This window comes from Gallus gallus, chromosome 4, assembly GCF_016699485.2.
Source record: "Gallus gallus isolate bGalGal1 chromosome 4, bGalGal1.mat.broiler.GRCg7b, whole genome shotgun sequence".
In the NCBI taxonomy this organism is placed as follows: Eukaryota; Metazoa; Chordata; class Aves; order Galliformes; family Phasianidae; genus Gallus; species Gallus gallus.
In genome coordinates this window covers 72874857-72891594 of record NC_052535.1, presented here as the reverse complement: position 1 = coordinate 72891594, position 16738 = coordinate 72874857, and the positions used below count along the sequence as shown (strand labels likewise).

Genomic DNA, 16738 nt, shown 5'->3' with positions numbered 1-16738 from the left:
CTAAAAGTCCAAACCATCTACTGATATTCAGCTTTGGCAGTATTCTTATTTCTGTAAAGGAGTGATACTAACAATTGAAAGCCCTCTGTAGAAGCTCTTTCCGAACGCTCGTCTCTCGTTTCCCTTGGTCTGGAAGTCATTTTAGATTTGCCAGCTGGGACTCAGCCCCTGGGTTGATTCCAGCACCTGAGCCTAGGTTTATGTCAGAGTGAGCTGGCTGCTCCTGTGGGTCATTACGGCATGTCCTGACGCAGGAGGTGCTCAGAAAGGTGCTGCTGGACCTCTGGAAGGAGACGCAAAGTGGCAGAGTCAAAGCTGAGTGGTTGGAGAGCAGTGATTTCCAGCTCCTTCAGATGTTTATTTCCTGGTGAGTGGTATGTTTAAGAATATTCTTAATGTTTGTGGTGGTAGCAAGAAATGATAGACTATTTACGTTTCCTATTTCTTCTGTTGTGAATTTTAGAATATCTGTCACCAGAAGAAACCCCTAAACAGAGACTAACGAACTGGATAATTGTCCAGTCCTGAGTGTCTGAATGTAGAATGAAGCTTCTGTTTAGTGTTTTCCTAGTGAAAACAATTTGATTTTTTATATAAAATACATGATCTCTTGGGATCTCTGTATTTGTATCTCATGCGTTATTACTTAAAAAACAAAACAGTAGTCTACATGATTACAGCTGAAGAATGCAGATTTTGTCCTCAGGAAAAACCTAAAGGAGAAGAAGAATTACATTCATTTCTGTTATATAACCAAGAACATAAAATCTTAGAGAACAGTGCTAGATTTTTCCATTCAGAAGTACTGTGTATAACTAACATAATTAGTTATTGACTTATTCACAACCAGGAATTAAGACGTTCATTTCATCTTGTTTTACAAAAAAATGGGTCCTCAGCGTGTAAAAGTGCTATGTTAATAGCAATTGCAGGCTGTTTCTAAACAGGGATGGCAGAGTTAAGAGATGAGGAGAATTATCTCACTTATACAGATGATGAAAGAAAAAGACTGAATGTTTTATCTGCAATTATGATCACAGCTTTCAGCTGAAGTCTGTTTTATATTCAGTACTCACTCCAAACATTTGCTTTTGCTGGTTCCTTGGTTATATATCAGTTTAGATTGACGTAAGATTTGGGCTCATCATGTAAGTTAGACATCTAAATCTGTCCTTGTATAGAGAAAAGAAGGGATTTTCCCAGCTTAATAACCCAGAATTTGACTCATCAAAGGTGTCTGTCAAGAGCGAGTAGGCTAGTTAAGGAAGTTCAATACCAGTATATGGAAGCTGCTTTCAAGAGCAACACTAATTAAAGGCTATTAAACCTGGACTAGTGTCCTTTCAGCATCATGGTATGAATGTCCTTTCTTTGTCATGGTATCTTCTCTCAGAACTATCTGCTATGGCTCCTTTCAAACACCTTTCACCTGATCAGCTCCTTGCAGAGGGTCCCCCCAGCACAGTCCAAGTCTTGATTCCAGAAATTTCAGAGACATTAGACTGTACTATTCAGACAAATTATTCAGACCAAAATATAATCCTGGGAGGCAGCTAGGCAATCCTTTCATGATAGTCTTCAAAGCAGTACATGTGTTTATGACCTCTTATGCACAACCCAGCACTTGGTATACCAGGAGGTCTCAATCTACAGCCTGCTATATTTGAAAGTAGTCATAATTACTTCTGAAGTTTATCACTCAAGGTGAATGAGCCTCAGTGGGGATGTTCCTCCTCCTCCTTTGCAGTCTCTCCCCTTCTGTGGCCTGTTTACTCTCGTGCAGTTTACTGGGTAATTAGAGTAATTGCTTCTGAAAAAATGGTCGTACTTGGGCTTGGCCACCTGTGTTTCCTGAAGAAAATGGTTCCTCATTTTTGCAGTTGTGACAGTAAGTCCTCTGTGAACTTTCATGCCTGGGCCTGGGTAGACATGCTGCTAGTTTAGTCCTGTCTCTTAGACTTTTCAAGACACAGCAGCCCTCTGGGCTGGAGAGATACGTGCCATGCAGGAGATGTAGTTACTTGCATGCTGACCTACTTAACTCAGCTGTTGTAGGTTTGCTGGGGTCATGTTGAAAAAACTCCTGGGAGTGAGATCTCATGGTGAATCAGCTTGCAGGTGGGTTACCTGCTAGGCAGCTTGCTGCCAGGCTTTTTGGTGGTCTTTCTGTTGACTGCAGCTTTTCTCTAGGCACATCTGATTGGACCTGCAACTAGCATAGAAGTTCATGGCAAAGAGGGATTTTTAAAAGTGAGTGCAAATGGTATCCTGAAATAACATGGGTGAGAGTTAGCCATATGCTCTAAGTGAATCATGTGATAGGATTTCCTACCTGCAGAAGGGTAAAAGGCCTCTTCAAGGCATCCTGAACTTCACATTTTCACTCTAGAATCCAGCCTGTCCTCTAAAAGAGCAGACCTGCTCCAATAGGATGGATGCATAGAATGCAGTAATGGAAAATAAGGTCAGTTTGCCTCTAGGGAATTTGACTTCCTATTTAGTAAATATATATTTTAAATTTACTTAAAAAGCTGTGATAACCTTGTGGTGACCATACTGAGCTGCAGTGCATGTGGCTGCTTTGTGACAAGGGTTCTGCTGTTTAACAATGTTATATGATCTAGGCAAAGCTCAGAAAAAAATAAGACATATTTATTTAATTTCTTCTGGTAAAGAAGTCAGTGTTAATGCTCAGTCTGTCCTATTACTTTCTTAAACCAGAATGCGTTTTTCTCTTTGGTCATAAATAAGTAATTACTGTGTTTCTGCCATGATGAACTGAACTTCTTGCTCATCAGACTGAAGCTCAAGGTAAAGCACGCATGTGTTTTCTGAAAATCTACTGGCTGGCATTTATTCATCTCTTTAAAGTTAGAGATAGGAACTTGAGAATGAAAATCAATCAGGGCTTTGGTAGTGAAGTGTTTTATTGTTGCATAAATCCAGTCTTCCCATTGACCAGTAGATGGGGCAAGTGAACCTCCTTAGAGTTGCGATCAAGCTTTCTCAGAATGCAAGGTTAAAATGTAGCTCTCGTTTGCTCTTAGTTCAAAAGTCTAGTTCGAACTCTCTTTACCTTTGTACTGTAAGGGTAAATTACGTACTTTGACGCAACTGGATTATTTTCTTTACAAACATGTGTCGTAAACAATTGTTCTATTCCTTGAAATTCTGAGATTTAAAATGATATTCCTTTTTACACAGCGATGGAAACAAATCTTTTGAAAGTTTTGTTGTGAGAAGATACGGGAATGAGTGTTCCCTCCCCAAAACTAGCCAATAGTAAGGTGTTTACAACACTCACGAAGATGCAAAGGATCCAAGTTTTAGTCCCTGGTAGTCCTCCATGTGATGGTAGAGTGTAATAATTACGAGATCACCTTCCCTGCTTACTTCAGGTCACCATCTCCAACCTTCTCCACCAAAAACTGTTGCCACTTTTATAAATGTGTCACCATACCAGGTTTGCACAGCCTACGGTTGTTCATCCTAGACAGCCTTTCTGCCCGCGTTTCTTTCATGTGATGAGAGAGGCTGACCCACAAAATAAGTTCCTGAATGCTGGCTGTTAGAGGATGTATAAACTTCTTCTTAAACATGAGGGAATGTATAGCTCTTAGTTCCTCTTTAGCATCTGCATTTTCTTCTATACTTTATCTTCCTATGCGTGCTTTGCTCTGGCCCCACTCCTTCATGCTCAGCTTGGTAGTACTGGTCCTGGAACTGGTTGTATTCTTGCAGTCAGTGTGGTGCAGGTGCAAGGACCATTTGCTGCCTTGCACAGAAGCAAATAATTCCAGTGAAGTTGGCCTTGTGTGGGGTAGGAGGATCCCCAGGTGCAGAGACTAGTGACAGCAGGAAGCTTCTGCTTGTCGTGTGGACCAGATAGCCTTGTTCAGCCTGTTGGGTATATCCTGCCATTGTGAAAACAGATCCCACTGTTCAGTCTTGGAAAAAAAAAGTAAATCTGTATCTTATTTTAGAGTAAAGTAGAGCATACTTCCTGAGATATTTGGTTGGAGGAGCAAAGAAACCTGTATCTATACTAAACTGGATAGGTCAGACAAATGCAGTATGTTCCTATAAAACAGAACAGCTGGGATAAAGAGCTTTTTTTTTTTTAATATTATTATTATTATTTTAAAGTCTGTCCTCAAAATTTCAAACATTGAAACAGGTAACAGGTGTAAGCCTACCTTCTCAGACATGCTGGGGAAAACTTTGACTGCTGGGCACTGACTAGTTTAGCACATGTCTATGTGCCACCATCTGTTATTATCCATTTATGATGTACAAAACCTTTTTCTGGATGGGAGAAAATTCCTGGCTGAGGAGTTCCTAGCTGGATTAGCCATGACTTTGTGCTGTTGTTTGAAGCTGCAATGGAGATGGGTAGTACTGAGTACAGGAGGAGACAAGGCTGAAGCTGGTGTAAGCTGAGAGCAGCCCCTTTGCAGACAATGAAAGTAACCAAACTCTACAGAGGTCTAAGGTGGTAAAATTTTGGCTCTCCTTCTCCTTCAGTACACTGAATCTGGGCATTGTCCTAACCTTCTCTGTGTTTCTGAAGAGCAATTTCTGTTAACTTTTCTGCATGTGACTTGAAGAGTGCTTCACTTTCTCCTTCTTTTCAGCCTCGTGATGCCCTCAGGCTCTAGCACTGACTCCTCCACGGCGTGCAGCCTGGCTCGGAGAAGGACTCTCACAGCCAAATTCCTATAGCCTGCTGCAGTCCTTCTTTACTTTCCATTCAGTCCTACAGGAAAAATTCCTCTGACTTCTGCCATATCTACCTTTGCCTTTGAATGTTTTCATTGGATTGCTACATTTCAGATTAAATTTAAATAGCTCTATGTGTTTTCAGCTGGCATTTGCATTTTGTTCACTGAGTGCATCTTGACCATCTGCTGTCCTCTGATTTCACCACTGTCCTCCTGGTCCTCTAATTATTTGCTTCATGCCCTTCCCTGCTCCTGGAGAAATGTTCTCCCAGTAGGATGAGCAGCGCTATCACTGAACACGCCCACTTCTACATTTCACTCTTCGTATTCCCTTTAGATTTAGTACTTTTTCTCTTCATTTTCTGCCTTGCTGATAGAAAGAACTGTTTTATAAGAAACACGCTGCTCCCATGGTAGGTATAAAAGCATGGCTCAGGCTGCATGGGTTCCTCAGGAACTTGGGCTGTGACACAAATTGGCATGAGGCAGCTGGGAACACCTACAGCATGCAGTGGTTTATAGCAAGCCAACTGCTCAGTGACATGCTGGCCTCTGAGGAAAGCTATGCATGCTGCTAGCCAGAGGTCTCTCAGGAGGATTGAGAGTTTGTCTGCTATTTGGCTCTTCACAGACAGTAGATGTTCCCCGAGAAGGTGAAACATGCAATAAATGACCATATTTACTTGAGGCAAATCAAGACAAGGCAGCAGTCCAGCCAAGCGTGTTTACTGCTGCAGGAATGCTTTTGTGCTGATAAAGCATTTTTTTCACCCAAAATCTTGGAACATTTTGAAAGTGTTAACAAATGTAAGCCAACACCAGTGTTTGCAGATCTACTTGAGACAGACTTTTATTACCTGCCTTGAATACCACCATCCACATAGCCCACACCGATTTTGGTATTTGACCATTTCCTTAGCTGCACACATGGCATCTACAGGTGGTGCTGAGCTCACATTGATGCAGCTATGTGATATGTAGGACCTGAGCATATTACTGTGCAGCTGGCTCAGGTAGGAGCATGTGAGGAGTTGAAGTGGTGTCTTCAAGTGCTTGCAGTTTTAGGCTTAATCTCATATGTTCCTCATGGACCAACAGTTACCTTGGATGCTTATTCTGAGGTTACTTTTCAACCTTCAGGGGCATACAGAAGAGGACTGTATCTTTAGCCAGCAACAAAGTGTTAATGCAGGGATTTCAGATTGTTTTTCTAGTGCAGAACGTGCTGCCAAATAAATATCACCTGGTTCTGGTTAAGTGCCAAGTGGTTAGAAGTGAGGTGGGAGCCAGCAGGGTTGCACTTCCCCCAGCAGTTTTCACCACTGCCTTGAAGACTGACAGCTGTGGGGTGACAGGGGATGGCTTCTCCCTGATGTACTGATTATTTCTGGTGGATGGTTTCCCCTGATGGTCTGGTGGCCCTCTTGTAACCCTTTCCCACAACACGCAAAAGGGGCAATCTCTGAAAGTTCCATGGGATGGACAAACAAGTCTGTCCTTCCAACTTTCCTACTTGTTTTACTGAGAAGCTCACGCTGTTTCCCTCTCCTTTGATCAGCTCACTAGCGGCAGTTTTCCATGGCCATTTCCCCCAAATGACCTCGCTGGAACCCAAGAGAAACAAAAGGCCCTACCCACTTTCTGCTCAAAGTCCCTTAACTGCAAGATGCATTTGGTCTGCAGAGAGGATTTTTCCTCTCCCTTTCGTTCTTCCTGCTCTCCGGTTGCCCACAATGACAGCCGTGTCTGTTTGGTTTGAGGGAAGCCTTGCATGCATTGTGACTGGCTCCTTCTGCTAATAATTTGTTCTCTGGAGCCTGTTGCCACATAGTATAAATAAATTTCACTGCTTAGTACTTTCCCATTTTGCTGCTCAGCTGCTGGCAGGGAGCTGACACACCCTGTTTGGTTTTTCAAATTAATATTTTTGCCCTTTTTGTAGGAGACAAAATCACAAGATTACATTAACAGAGATGCATTACTGGCACATACTTTTTTGGTTGTCTTCTATTGCAATCTAGATACTGAATAAAACAGGAATTCAAATGCAGCTGCCATCCTGGAACAATATTCAGTTTGGTGCTGGGACAGATTATAGACCTCATCCTGCTTCAAAAAGCCTACTGGTACATGCTGACTGGATAGTATCTGTATGAAAATTGTTTTTCAGCTGTTCTATCATGTAAACTCAATCTTATTTTAAACAACCTTAATGTGGTCCATTCCATACATATATGTTGGTAGAATTACCAGGTTATATAGCACATCAGACCTAGTTGTACAGTGGTGTATGTAGGGACTGGAAGTTCTCTCTTTGTGGTAGCATGCATACCGCTGCAACCTCGAGCTCAGTGAAGGGTAAATATTTAGAGTGGCTGAGCCCAAACTGGGCTCTGTGCTGTTTTAACTATATTGTTCCTGCCTAATTTAAAGCTGGCTTAGGCATTTCTCCACCACACCAGAATGGCTGCTGAGTACACGTCCCCCTCGTTTGGTACAGTGAAAGCCACAGTCATGTTTTTCGTGGTTCTAAGCCTGATGCTTAGGGCGCTTGAGGTTGTTTTTACTGTGTGGATGTGACTGCATGTGTGTTTTAATGTAGGGAAAAACAGACCATGATAAACTAATGAAGTCACTAGAGTGGTTACATTTGACTGCTTTCTTGGAAATCTCCATCATCCCCATCTTCCTCGGAATGAGTACAAGGAATATATCAATCTAGGCAAAATTCTTTCTGCATGTTTTTGAATCTTTTTATAGAGAGAGTAGGTTTTAAGAAATGCAATATATCCAATGGTTATTTCTTTCTCTTCCACTGACTCCTCCTAAGCAATGAAGGATACCTCCATCCATATTGTAGAAAAAATTAGAAAGTAGCCCTGTGCCATGTCCATTTTATAAACCAGGTCTTGAAAAAAATGACTTGAAGGAGGGGAAATTTGTCACCTCAACATTGCAAATGATGTGAAACCAGAATGTCCTCCCACCACAGCATATGTTTGTGGTGGTGGGTGGGGGAGATGCAGGGAAGAGGTGGTGGTATAAAAATACCTTGTAAAAACAAGTGTTTGGCTGGGTGAGTGGGTTTGTCACTTCAGCCAGACTGGAGGGGGGAAACCAGACAGACAGGGGGCGGGTGGGGAAGGGGGGAAGAACTTATGTCACTTCAGCAAGGTAAATAACTTGACACAGTACCTCAGAAATAGTATTCAGATAATTAGCCGGAGAAGATCAGATATTAAGCGTCCAAATGCACTAGAAAGTTAAGAGGAAGAAGTAAAAGCTGTTTAAATATAACAACAAAGGCAGTGAGAAATGGTTAATGTGGCAAATCTGAAGCGGAAGCATACAGGTAGAAACCTCCAGATCAAGGACACGTGCTTGCCAGTAGGTGCTTTTCCTGCTTTTTCATGAACAGAGCAGTACATTTTTCTCATTTATCCTTGTAACAATTCAAAAGTTCTAAATCGAATACAGACTAGGGGCTGTGTATGGTAACGTTACTGCTAAATGAAGCTTTATCGCAAATTGCTAGCGTGGGCCTCTGCATAGGACAGCTACCTCTGCATGTGCTTTGCAGCACTTGGTACGTGCCCAGTATTGCACAAAGGAGAGCGGGTACCGGTGTGAGCAACCATGTTGGCAGCAAAGGTGGAATATGGCAGTTCGCCTTGTAATGCTTGGGAGCACGCATGTGTTATGGTGGGAGACTGGTGCTTCCCATGAGAATGCTGGGCTTTGTGCTGGGGCTGTGAGGGAGCCAGCAGGGGAGGACAGCCCTGGCCTATTGCAGGTCAGGTTGGCGGTGACAGCTGTTAACGCTGGGAGGGCTTTCTCCTTCCTATGTGTGATATTTATAGCTTTTATTTGATTTTAATTGGCTTGCCTCTGCACCCATGAAGCAGCTTAGCCCTAGCAAGAGTGCATGTGTGTGTGAGAAACAGAGGGAGAAAAGATGGGGATAGAGCAGGCTGGTGAGGTGCCCTTTGTCCAGTAATCCGCTAGCTAGAAATATTTTATGGATGGCTTCAGATGCTTTCATCTGACTTCAAATTTGAAAGAGGGTTTAAAGGATCTCTCCATGGAGAAGAGGTGCTTTGGTCAATTGGACAAAACTTGGCCACCTGCTTTCTCACTTGTTTTGCTGGAAGTATGTCATTCTTGCACTCTAGTGGTGATTTTGCTTTATCATTCCTTACGGCAATCCATCCCCCGTGCTGATGAGTTTCAAGGGTGGCATATGCCGTGGAAGTTGGCTGGTCCCCAGTTTACAATCTAGGATGGAAGATTCAGCTCTCATCTCCTCCTCTGACCTAAAGCATATTGCTGAGGTCTATTGCACAGCGGGGGACTTTCCACTAGTAGGTGTTCATACAAATTTTGCTGTATCTGGGGATCTTCATACGCTGGCGTGCTGTCATTTCATACTTGCATTCCCCTGAAAAGCAATGGGTATTTTCCCTCTTCAAAAAATTTCAAAGAAAACACACCAGCACATTTTTGGAGAAATTTTGCACGCTCCAGCCAGCAAATGGAAACCTCGAATACCTTCGGAGACCCTCTCTGTGCAGCTGCGTTGCTGCTTTGTCCTCAAGGGCTGACTTGGGGTAGCTGGGGGGATTAGTAGTCTGAGTTCTCTGACTTCCACACATGTAATATTAATGAAATATTTTGGTGGAAATCTAGCTTTTGCATTTCAGATTTGTTTCGTTGCGCCAGTTGGTGGACTGAAACTGCCATCACAGCAGCTGTCTGAATATCAAGTAACGCAACATGCCTTGATGCCTTGTCATATTTCTGTGTTTGCTCACAGCTTGAACAGTCCCAAGCATTGTGTTCCTATTTTTTTTTTTTTTTACAAAGCTCCAGAGTCAGTGAAGTAGAGAGGATATTTTTTTCCTCCACTTTCTCACAAATTCACTCAGAATCTCATGCCACACAAATCTCATGCCTTTTCACTACGCCTTCCACTGATTTAATGATCCACCCTTTGTGGTACAAGTGCTTAGGGGGGGCACTTGCACCAGGATAAGATTTGCACTACTACTATGACGGTGCTTCTGCATTCATGTCTTACTGAATACATTGTGCCATAGTATCTGAAGAGTGGATGTTATAATAGTGAATGATAAGATGCATACAGTTAGTCTAGACTTTTTTTTTCTCCTGGAAGATGTTATAACTAAGACTTAAAACTTCACGGACTTTTAGTACTTGTGATGAAAGTCTGGGAGTTTCTTATACTTAGCATGTAACTTCTGATGGAGAAAAAGAGAAAGAGTTTAATTGCAGAGTATTTAATAACCCAGAAGTTAGAGTGATCTTTGAGACATACAGAGCCCAAATCTGAGTTCTCAGGGTGAATTTGGAGGAACGAGAATACGAATTAATCTCTGTAGTGCTGTAGCAAGTGTCATAACTGTTGGGCTTTTGAGTGCTTAGGAGGATACATGAGTCTGTTTTCTGTGATTTCTTTGTGTGAAGACTATTAGGGTCTTCCTTTAATTCTTAAAGCCTTTTAATTTTTAATTTTTATTTTTTGTCTGGGATTGAAACTTCATTATTTTGCAAAGTGGAAATCTTGTTTCTGAGGCACTAAGAATAATAGAAGTTGTAGGTGCGTGGTCGACATGGGGAAAAGGAAAAAAGATGTGTTGTTTCATTGGATCTGTGCAAGAGGAAAGCCCGGGCTTGATCTACAAGTCAAAAGTAAATATATTTTTGGCTTACAACAGATCAAGATTTATCATATTCTCCTTCTTCCTTGGGAGCTGCAAATGATTCAGCCCAACCTGATCACAATCTGCTATCTCGTTTGGCAGATGGCACCTGGACTTTGTGGGTGTGATGGCTGCCTTGAGGCAGACAACCTGCAAATGGCAACAGCATTTTAAAGAAAAGATGTCAGAGTGTCGGAGAGCAGCTTGGTTTTCTCACTTGTCATCGTTATTTGTTTCTCTCCTGGCCCAACCACCAGCAGCAGGTTAAGGATGACACAAACTAGCAACAAATCACGGGGTGGAGGACAGAGCATGTGACAATGCCCTGGCTATGGTGCAAACATTTGAGCTACGTTTCGAAAGCCTGCGTTTGTGTTCAGCAGGGTTCACGAGTGGAAAATAAAAGTCTTTGAGGATAACGATCAGCAAGCTTGGTCTCATCAGTGTCTGCCCTTCAGAGAAGAGGCTGGAGCAGATCCCATCAAGCTGCGATCTGGTTCAGCACACAAGGGAAGGTTCCTAGAAGCATTCCCCCAGCTTCTTCACACTGTGCACTGAAGGGAAAAAAACAACATTTGGCAATTTGTTGTCAATATTTGTATAACTCCTGATGCCACTAAAACTGCATATGCAGGCTTTAAACTAACAAAAACAAAGCCATGGCCAAGCTGGAAAGCTGGATTTGTTTCCACGCACAATTAGGTTTATTTGTTTAGGTCTCATTTTATTTGCTTTCAGATGACTCAGATAGGAGTATTGCAATCCTTTCAAAGTGAAGTAGTGTTCTGTGTATTTTGGGCATTGCGCTTAGCCAAATGTGGAAAAAACTGGCTGCTCAATAGTATTTTCCTATCCAGAGGTTTTTCAAACTTTTGAGAGGAACTGAAGGAATGTCCCTTCCATGCCAGGCTTTTTTTTTTCCCCCCTTCATAGCGTCTCTCCACATCATTGTTAAAGAGCACAGGAATTTTAAAACACTCCTCCGTTGTGCAACTGTTAGCAACTGCCCTTATTAATTGCTTTAACATTATGTTGCATGCTTAAATTCTCGCTGGTGTCATCCATAACGTGCTGCTGTGAGCACCTTTTAACCCATTCCAAAAAGAATAAATGCACAGCGTACTGCTCAGAACCTCCCAGCTTGCTTGATCAGCTCAGGTTTTGCTGAGAATGATTTCCTGCATATACAAATGGATATTTACATGTTGGCCGGTCGCCAAGCTTTCTGCTGGGAGTTAGCCACTGAGGGCAGATTATTTTCCAATGGACATGCTTGCATGCTATTGGTGTTAAGAGAGTTGTCTCAAGTCTCAGTACAGTAGTGCGGTGTGGATTTTTTTACTTTATTTCTCCCCTTCAAACCCTGTAACAAATAAATAAAGGTAAAAATGCGGGACTTTTTTTATCTCTTCCCCTGTCCTAAATGGGCAGGAGGCAGTGGTTTGCAATTAGTGCTTTAGGCATCACTGTGTTTTGGGGGAGGTGTTTTGCTTTATTTTCCTTTTGTTTTCTTCTGATCGTTTTCCTTCTGCAAATTCCTCCTCTGGTGATGTTTCAGAAAATGTAGACAATATGAATAAATCCGCTTTTATTCCTATTTATACGAAACATAAAGGTTAAATGATTTCCTGCACTCACCAGAAGTATGCATCTGATTTATGGCGTTTTTTAATGCTCTTCCCACTCATGCTCATAAAAGAAATATATTGCAAAAGCTAATAGACAATCTATTTTAAAGTTTGCCTTGATAAAACCAAACTGGAACTTTATTCAGTCTTAAATGTCAGTTCTAAAAATCTGAATGTTTTTCTAATCAAGAACAAAAAACGTGGAAAGTGTCTCCATGGAACAGAGCCGTGGCTCAGCATGCTGCTGGCCCAGTACTGCACACCAGGGCAGATGGAGTCGGCACATCACGTAGCCCTCTCTGCAATAGCTTGCTCTACAAGACTGTTTTGACCCCAGGAGGGACTGAACAACGCTTAGGATATGCAATTTGTTCTTCTATTTTGTTTCTTAGAGGACAGGAGCCCAAAATATACCTATGACAAAGTGTCAAATTCAGGAGGGATGTAAATTTTCAAATACAATGTAGAAAGGAGAAATAACATAGATTTCCAAGCCTGTCTTAAATACTAAAAGTAGTCATAAGGTGAGCAAATAGATTGGAAGGTGCCTAGAGATTCATTCCAGGCCTATGATCCTTTGCTTCCCTCCCTCTTGCTTTGGAGAACTAAGGCTGTCAAAATGAAACCCATTTTGTGGTATCAATTTATAACACTTTTAGGCTGATTTTTACCATGGCTCCTGAGTTACCATGTACAGCTAAGCAATAAGACAGAGGTTTCTTGCTTTGCTATATATACTTAGGCCTACTTATACCACATAGTGAGCTATAGCTGGGCTGGTGTTGATTTCAATCTAAGATGGTTTTACCCCTTCCTTCCTGCAGATGTGTAGTTGTGTGTAGGCAGATACTCACTGATGCCTGGCAAGTAATTCAGATATTGAGACTTGTGGGCTGATCACCACTTCCTGATGTGCATTACAGGTGAGCCTGCAACGGGAAGGAGACCCTGAGGAGGAAAGTTAGGAGAAAAGGACTTTAAGGTTTAAAAGCATCAACCTTAAAGCTACAGGGCAGAGGCAGAACATGAAAGGAATTCAGATAGTGCTCTTTTCCCAGATGATGAGTGACCTGGAAAAGTTCAGCAGCAGTTAAATCTTACAGCAGTGCCAAGTATAAATAAGATGGTGCACACATTAGTCTTCTGTTATCCTATCATTCCACTTTTCTTTCTTTTACTTAAGACAGAATAGAATAATTTTTTATATCTAATTGCATGCTTTTTTCCTACTTTAGGGCAAAGTAAAGTTGCCTACTTTGAAGCACCTTTTTAGGACTGGTAAATTGGAGGATTTTGAGTAGTTTGGATGACACGTGTGCACTTTTCATTTGTTGGAAAGTTGCATCTTGGTTGGGATGAGGAGAAGATGGCTACAAGCCATGGAGGAGTAACTTAGGTCACCTGAACAATAAACATATCGTAATCAGTAATGGCAGTGCCAAATGCTGGCAAACATGAAAGGGAAGAGAGGTGGAGGAAGATGAACAACCAGCTCTGAGGGCATAAGAGCATGGCAGTAGCCAGGAAGGCTCTGAGAGCTTGGAAATACCTTGCCCTGGTATCCTTTGACACTGGATTTTTCTCTGTATCTGAGACTTATTGTACGTAATATGACTCAGACTCATCAAGCAGAGGACAAACGTCATCCTGTTTTGACCTACAGCTGCTACTGTCCCAAAAACCACTTTTTCCCCTCACAAAAGCTAATCAGACTTTCATCCAAAAATCACGTATATTGGTAACTCCTCTGGTTGCTTCTTTGTGATGTTTCACTTTCCACAGACAGTCTTTATTACCTTATTCTGTTCATTTGAAGCAGGACCTTTGATTCAGCTATGATTAACTACTTTATTACAGAGATGCACGTTTAATTCCTCATTGCTGGATTTCATAAAGTTGTCATCTTTGAACTTTGTAGTCTTCAACAAAGTAAAATCTGTCAGACGTCTTCATTCCAGCAAATTTTGGTATGTGGGTTTTCTTATTATCATTATTCACTTCCTATGCGTATAGCTATGCGGTTGTTCACCAGCAGATATGAGTTCCCACTGCTTGTGCTCTGAGCTGTGACTGCAGTTAGCAGGGTGCAGAGCCCAACTAATAAACATGCAGCTGTGGCTTAACACTTCCCTAACATGGCTACACAGCTTCCATTCAGCCTGCAGTGCTGAAACATCTGTCTGCAATGTACCTTGTGAAAAACCCTGCATGAGTCAGTGCAGTGGCTTCCTAGGTAGAGGACTATTAGTATGCAATTAAGAAGCACGTGGAAGAAACCTGTCTATGCCATGGATAATGCAAGCTTGAGTTAGAAGCTCAGTAGAGATAAATGACCTATGACCTCAGTAAGCCATATATGCAGGCAGCGTGAGAAAGATCATGTTGGAAATAATGAACAAGGCAGAAGTGAAGGTAAACTTACAGGCTGAGTACACAGAGTTGCAATTGGAGACAAACCTTCAGATATAGATGGGGAGAAAAAGGGCACAGTGCAGGAGAGGAGATCCTGACCTTCTGAACTGATGTATGCAACAGAACTGCTTGATAATGGTTTAATTTGTGGTATTTCCCCTTTCTTCTCCCCATGACTCTGTATCAGAAAGGTAGAGGTGGGGGCTGAAATACTGTGGAAGTTAGTGGCACCCATGGCATTATGTTATCTGCCACTCATGCAAAGATAAGACAATGTTCTGGAGAGCAGTACAGACTTGTGGTACAAAACATACTATGAGGAGGTGAGTCTGAGAGATATAAGGCTCTGTACTGATTTCTGGCAATGCATGGCTGAGCTCTCACTTCCAGATGGAAGGGGGGAAATCCCTGTGCTCAGACACCAAGACAAAAATCCATACTTTTTGTCCTGCTTTCATTTACCCCTTGCTAACTGTGACCAAAGGTTTCTCTTTTTTTTTTCTGTCTCCTGCTTCCTCTGCTTCACACTTAATTTCTTGTTTCCAAACATCCCACTGAGGAGCTCTGCAGCATCTCTAAACTGCTGCCAGAAGCTGCAATACTCATTGGGAGTGGATGCTGTGGGTGGGGCTGGGATAGTGTTGAAACCAGCAGTCCTAGGCTGGTTCTCATTTCTGTCTCTCCCTGGCCTGTCTGCACTAAGAGCAGCCATCTCTAAACACCATTGAATACTGCTCCTGGATCTGACTTTAACATCTGTACATTTGTAATGGGCCTTTTTTTTTTTTTTTTTTTCTAGAGGAGTATGTCTGACAGTTTTGCATTACTCTTGGGAGTTAGCTGTGCTCTCACAACCTCACTGCATGTCATGGAGTCAGCCATAGCAAGAGGTGTTGCTCCCAAACTAGACCTTTATTGCTGGGTCTCCAGTCAGATGATGTCTACTGATCTCATGCTGGCCCATGTGCAGTGGACCATGGCCACTGATATGGCCACTTCTGACAAAGCAACTGCTCTGAAAACTCTCTTTCCATCCAACTAGTTTCCTAAAGCTCATCTGGCTGCAATGAAATGTACCGCTTGCAATAGTAATTGCTTCACATAAGATCATTCACAGAAACAAATGAAAGCCATGCTGGTAGCTGTCAATGCTTTAGAGCAGCTCCAAGAGCTGTTCTGCTCAGCTAAAGTGGTGCCAGGATGCTTTTGTTGTCTGATAGGCTGCTGGCAAGAGCTCCCCTTTTGGGTATTTTTGATGGTGGTGCTGCTTAATACTTATGGGATGCAGTGATGGCTGGCAGGTCCCTCAGGCTGGTGCACGGGGGCTCCCCACGAGGCATCACGGCATGGCCTGGCAGCCACAGACAGGGTGGGGGAGCTCCAGGGTGCTGTCAGAGACAGTCAGGGCTGGCAGGACTCTTGGGATCTCACCAGCAGTAGCATGCACAGGCCATGCACCTCCAGCTGAACACACCTGCTTGCTCCACGCAGGTTCTGCTCCAAATGGGGACCTTCCCTGACTGCCTTCTCCAGTTCATAAACCTGAAACTTAATAAAATAGCAGATCTTAATGCTTCTTCCAGAAGAGAGTGACTGCTACAGTCTGGTCTTTTTCCTGGATAGCTAGAGATGCTTTACAAATGGTGATGTCCCTTGAGTGCAGCCAGACAAAATCATCATCTGGCCAGACAATAAACAAAACCATTTGTTAAAGGTGAGCACAAAGCCTAAGCATCGGCTCAGACTTCAGACTATAATAAAAATATTTATGCCCATTTAGATAAAATTCTTCCCATAAACCAGAGCAATTTTAAAAATCAGCAGAGTGCCTTTAAATGGAATTTCTTTTCTTAAGAGCAGGTAAGGGAAAACCAGTTAAAGTGGCTCTTGACAAAAAGGTATGTGATGATGGCTAGATGAGCTGCAGGACTCTGTGGTGGCCACTCTGTCTTCCTGCAGGTGGGTTATAGCTGTTATGCCTCTAGGTGAAATCAAGGAGAACTGCAAGTACTCAGCATCTGAAAAGTCACTCCCTGAGTGGCATTACTCACTCCACAGCGAAGCCAACATCTATGAGCAAGTAAAATGATCTCAAAGGGAAGTTAGTTTCTGGAAGACAAATAGGAACTGAGGATTACCTCTTGTTTAACAGCCATTGGGAAAAAGATAACGTGATAAGGAATGGCATCAGTCTATTTCAGAGGCTCAGTTCTTCCTCCATGCTCATAGCATTATTCTTCATTTCTGCAGTGTTTTC

The 16738-nt window shown here is 42.4% G+C and overlaps 1 protein-coding gene across 1 annotated transcript in view; it reads left to right on the top strand.

The window, feature by feature from the left end:
- Nucleotides 1-205: 205 nt before the first annotated feature.
- RBPJ (recombination signal binding protein for immunoglobulin kappa J region) overlaps nt 206-16738 on the top strand; it is a 143775-nt gene continuing 127242 nt past the window's right edge. The window contains exon 1 of the mRNA XM_046940616.1: nt 206-367. Within this exon, the coding sequence (XP_046796572.1) occupies nt 354-367 (14 nt within the window). The 5' untranslated portion in view covers nt 206-353. The remainder of the gene's footprint in view (nt 368-16738) is intronic.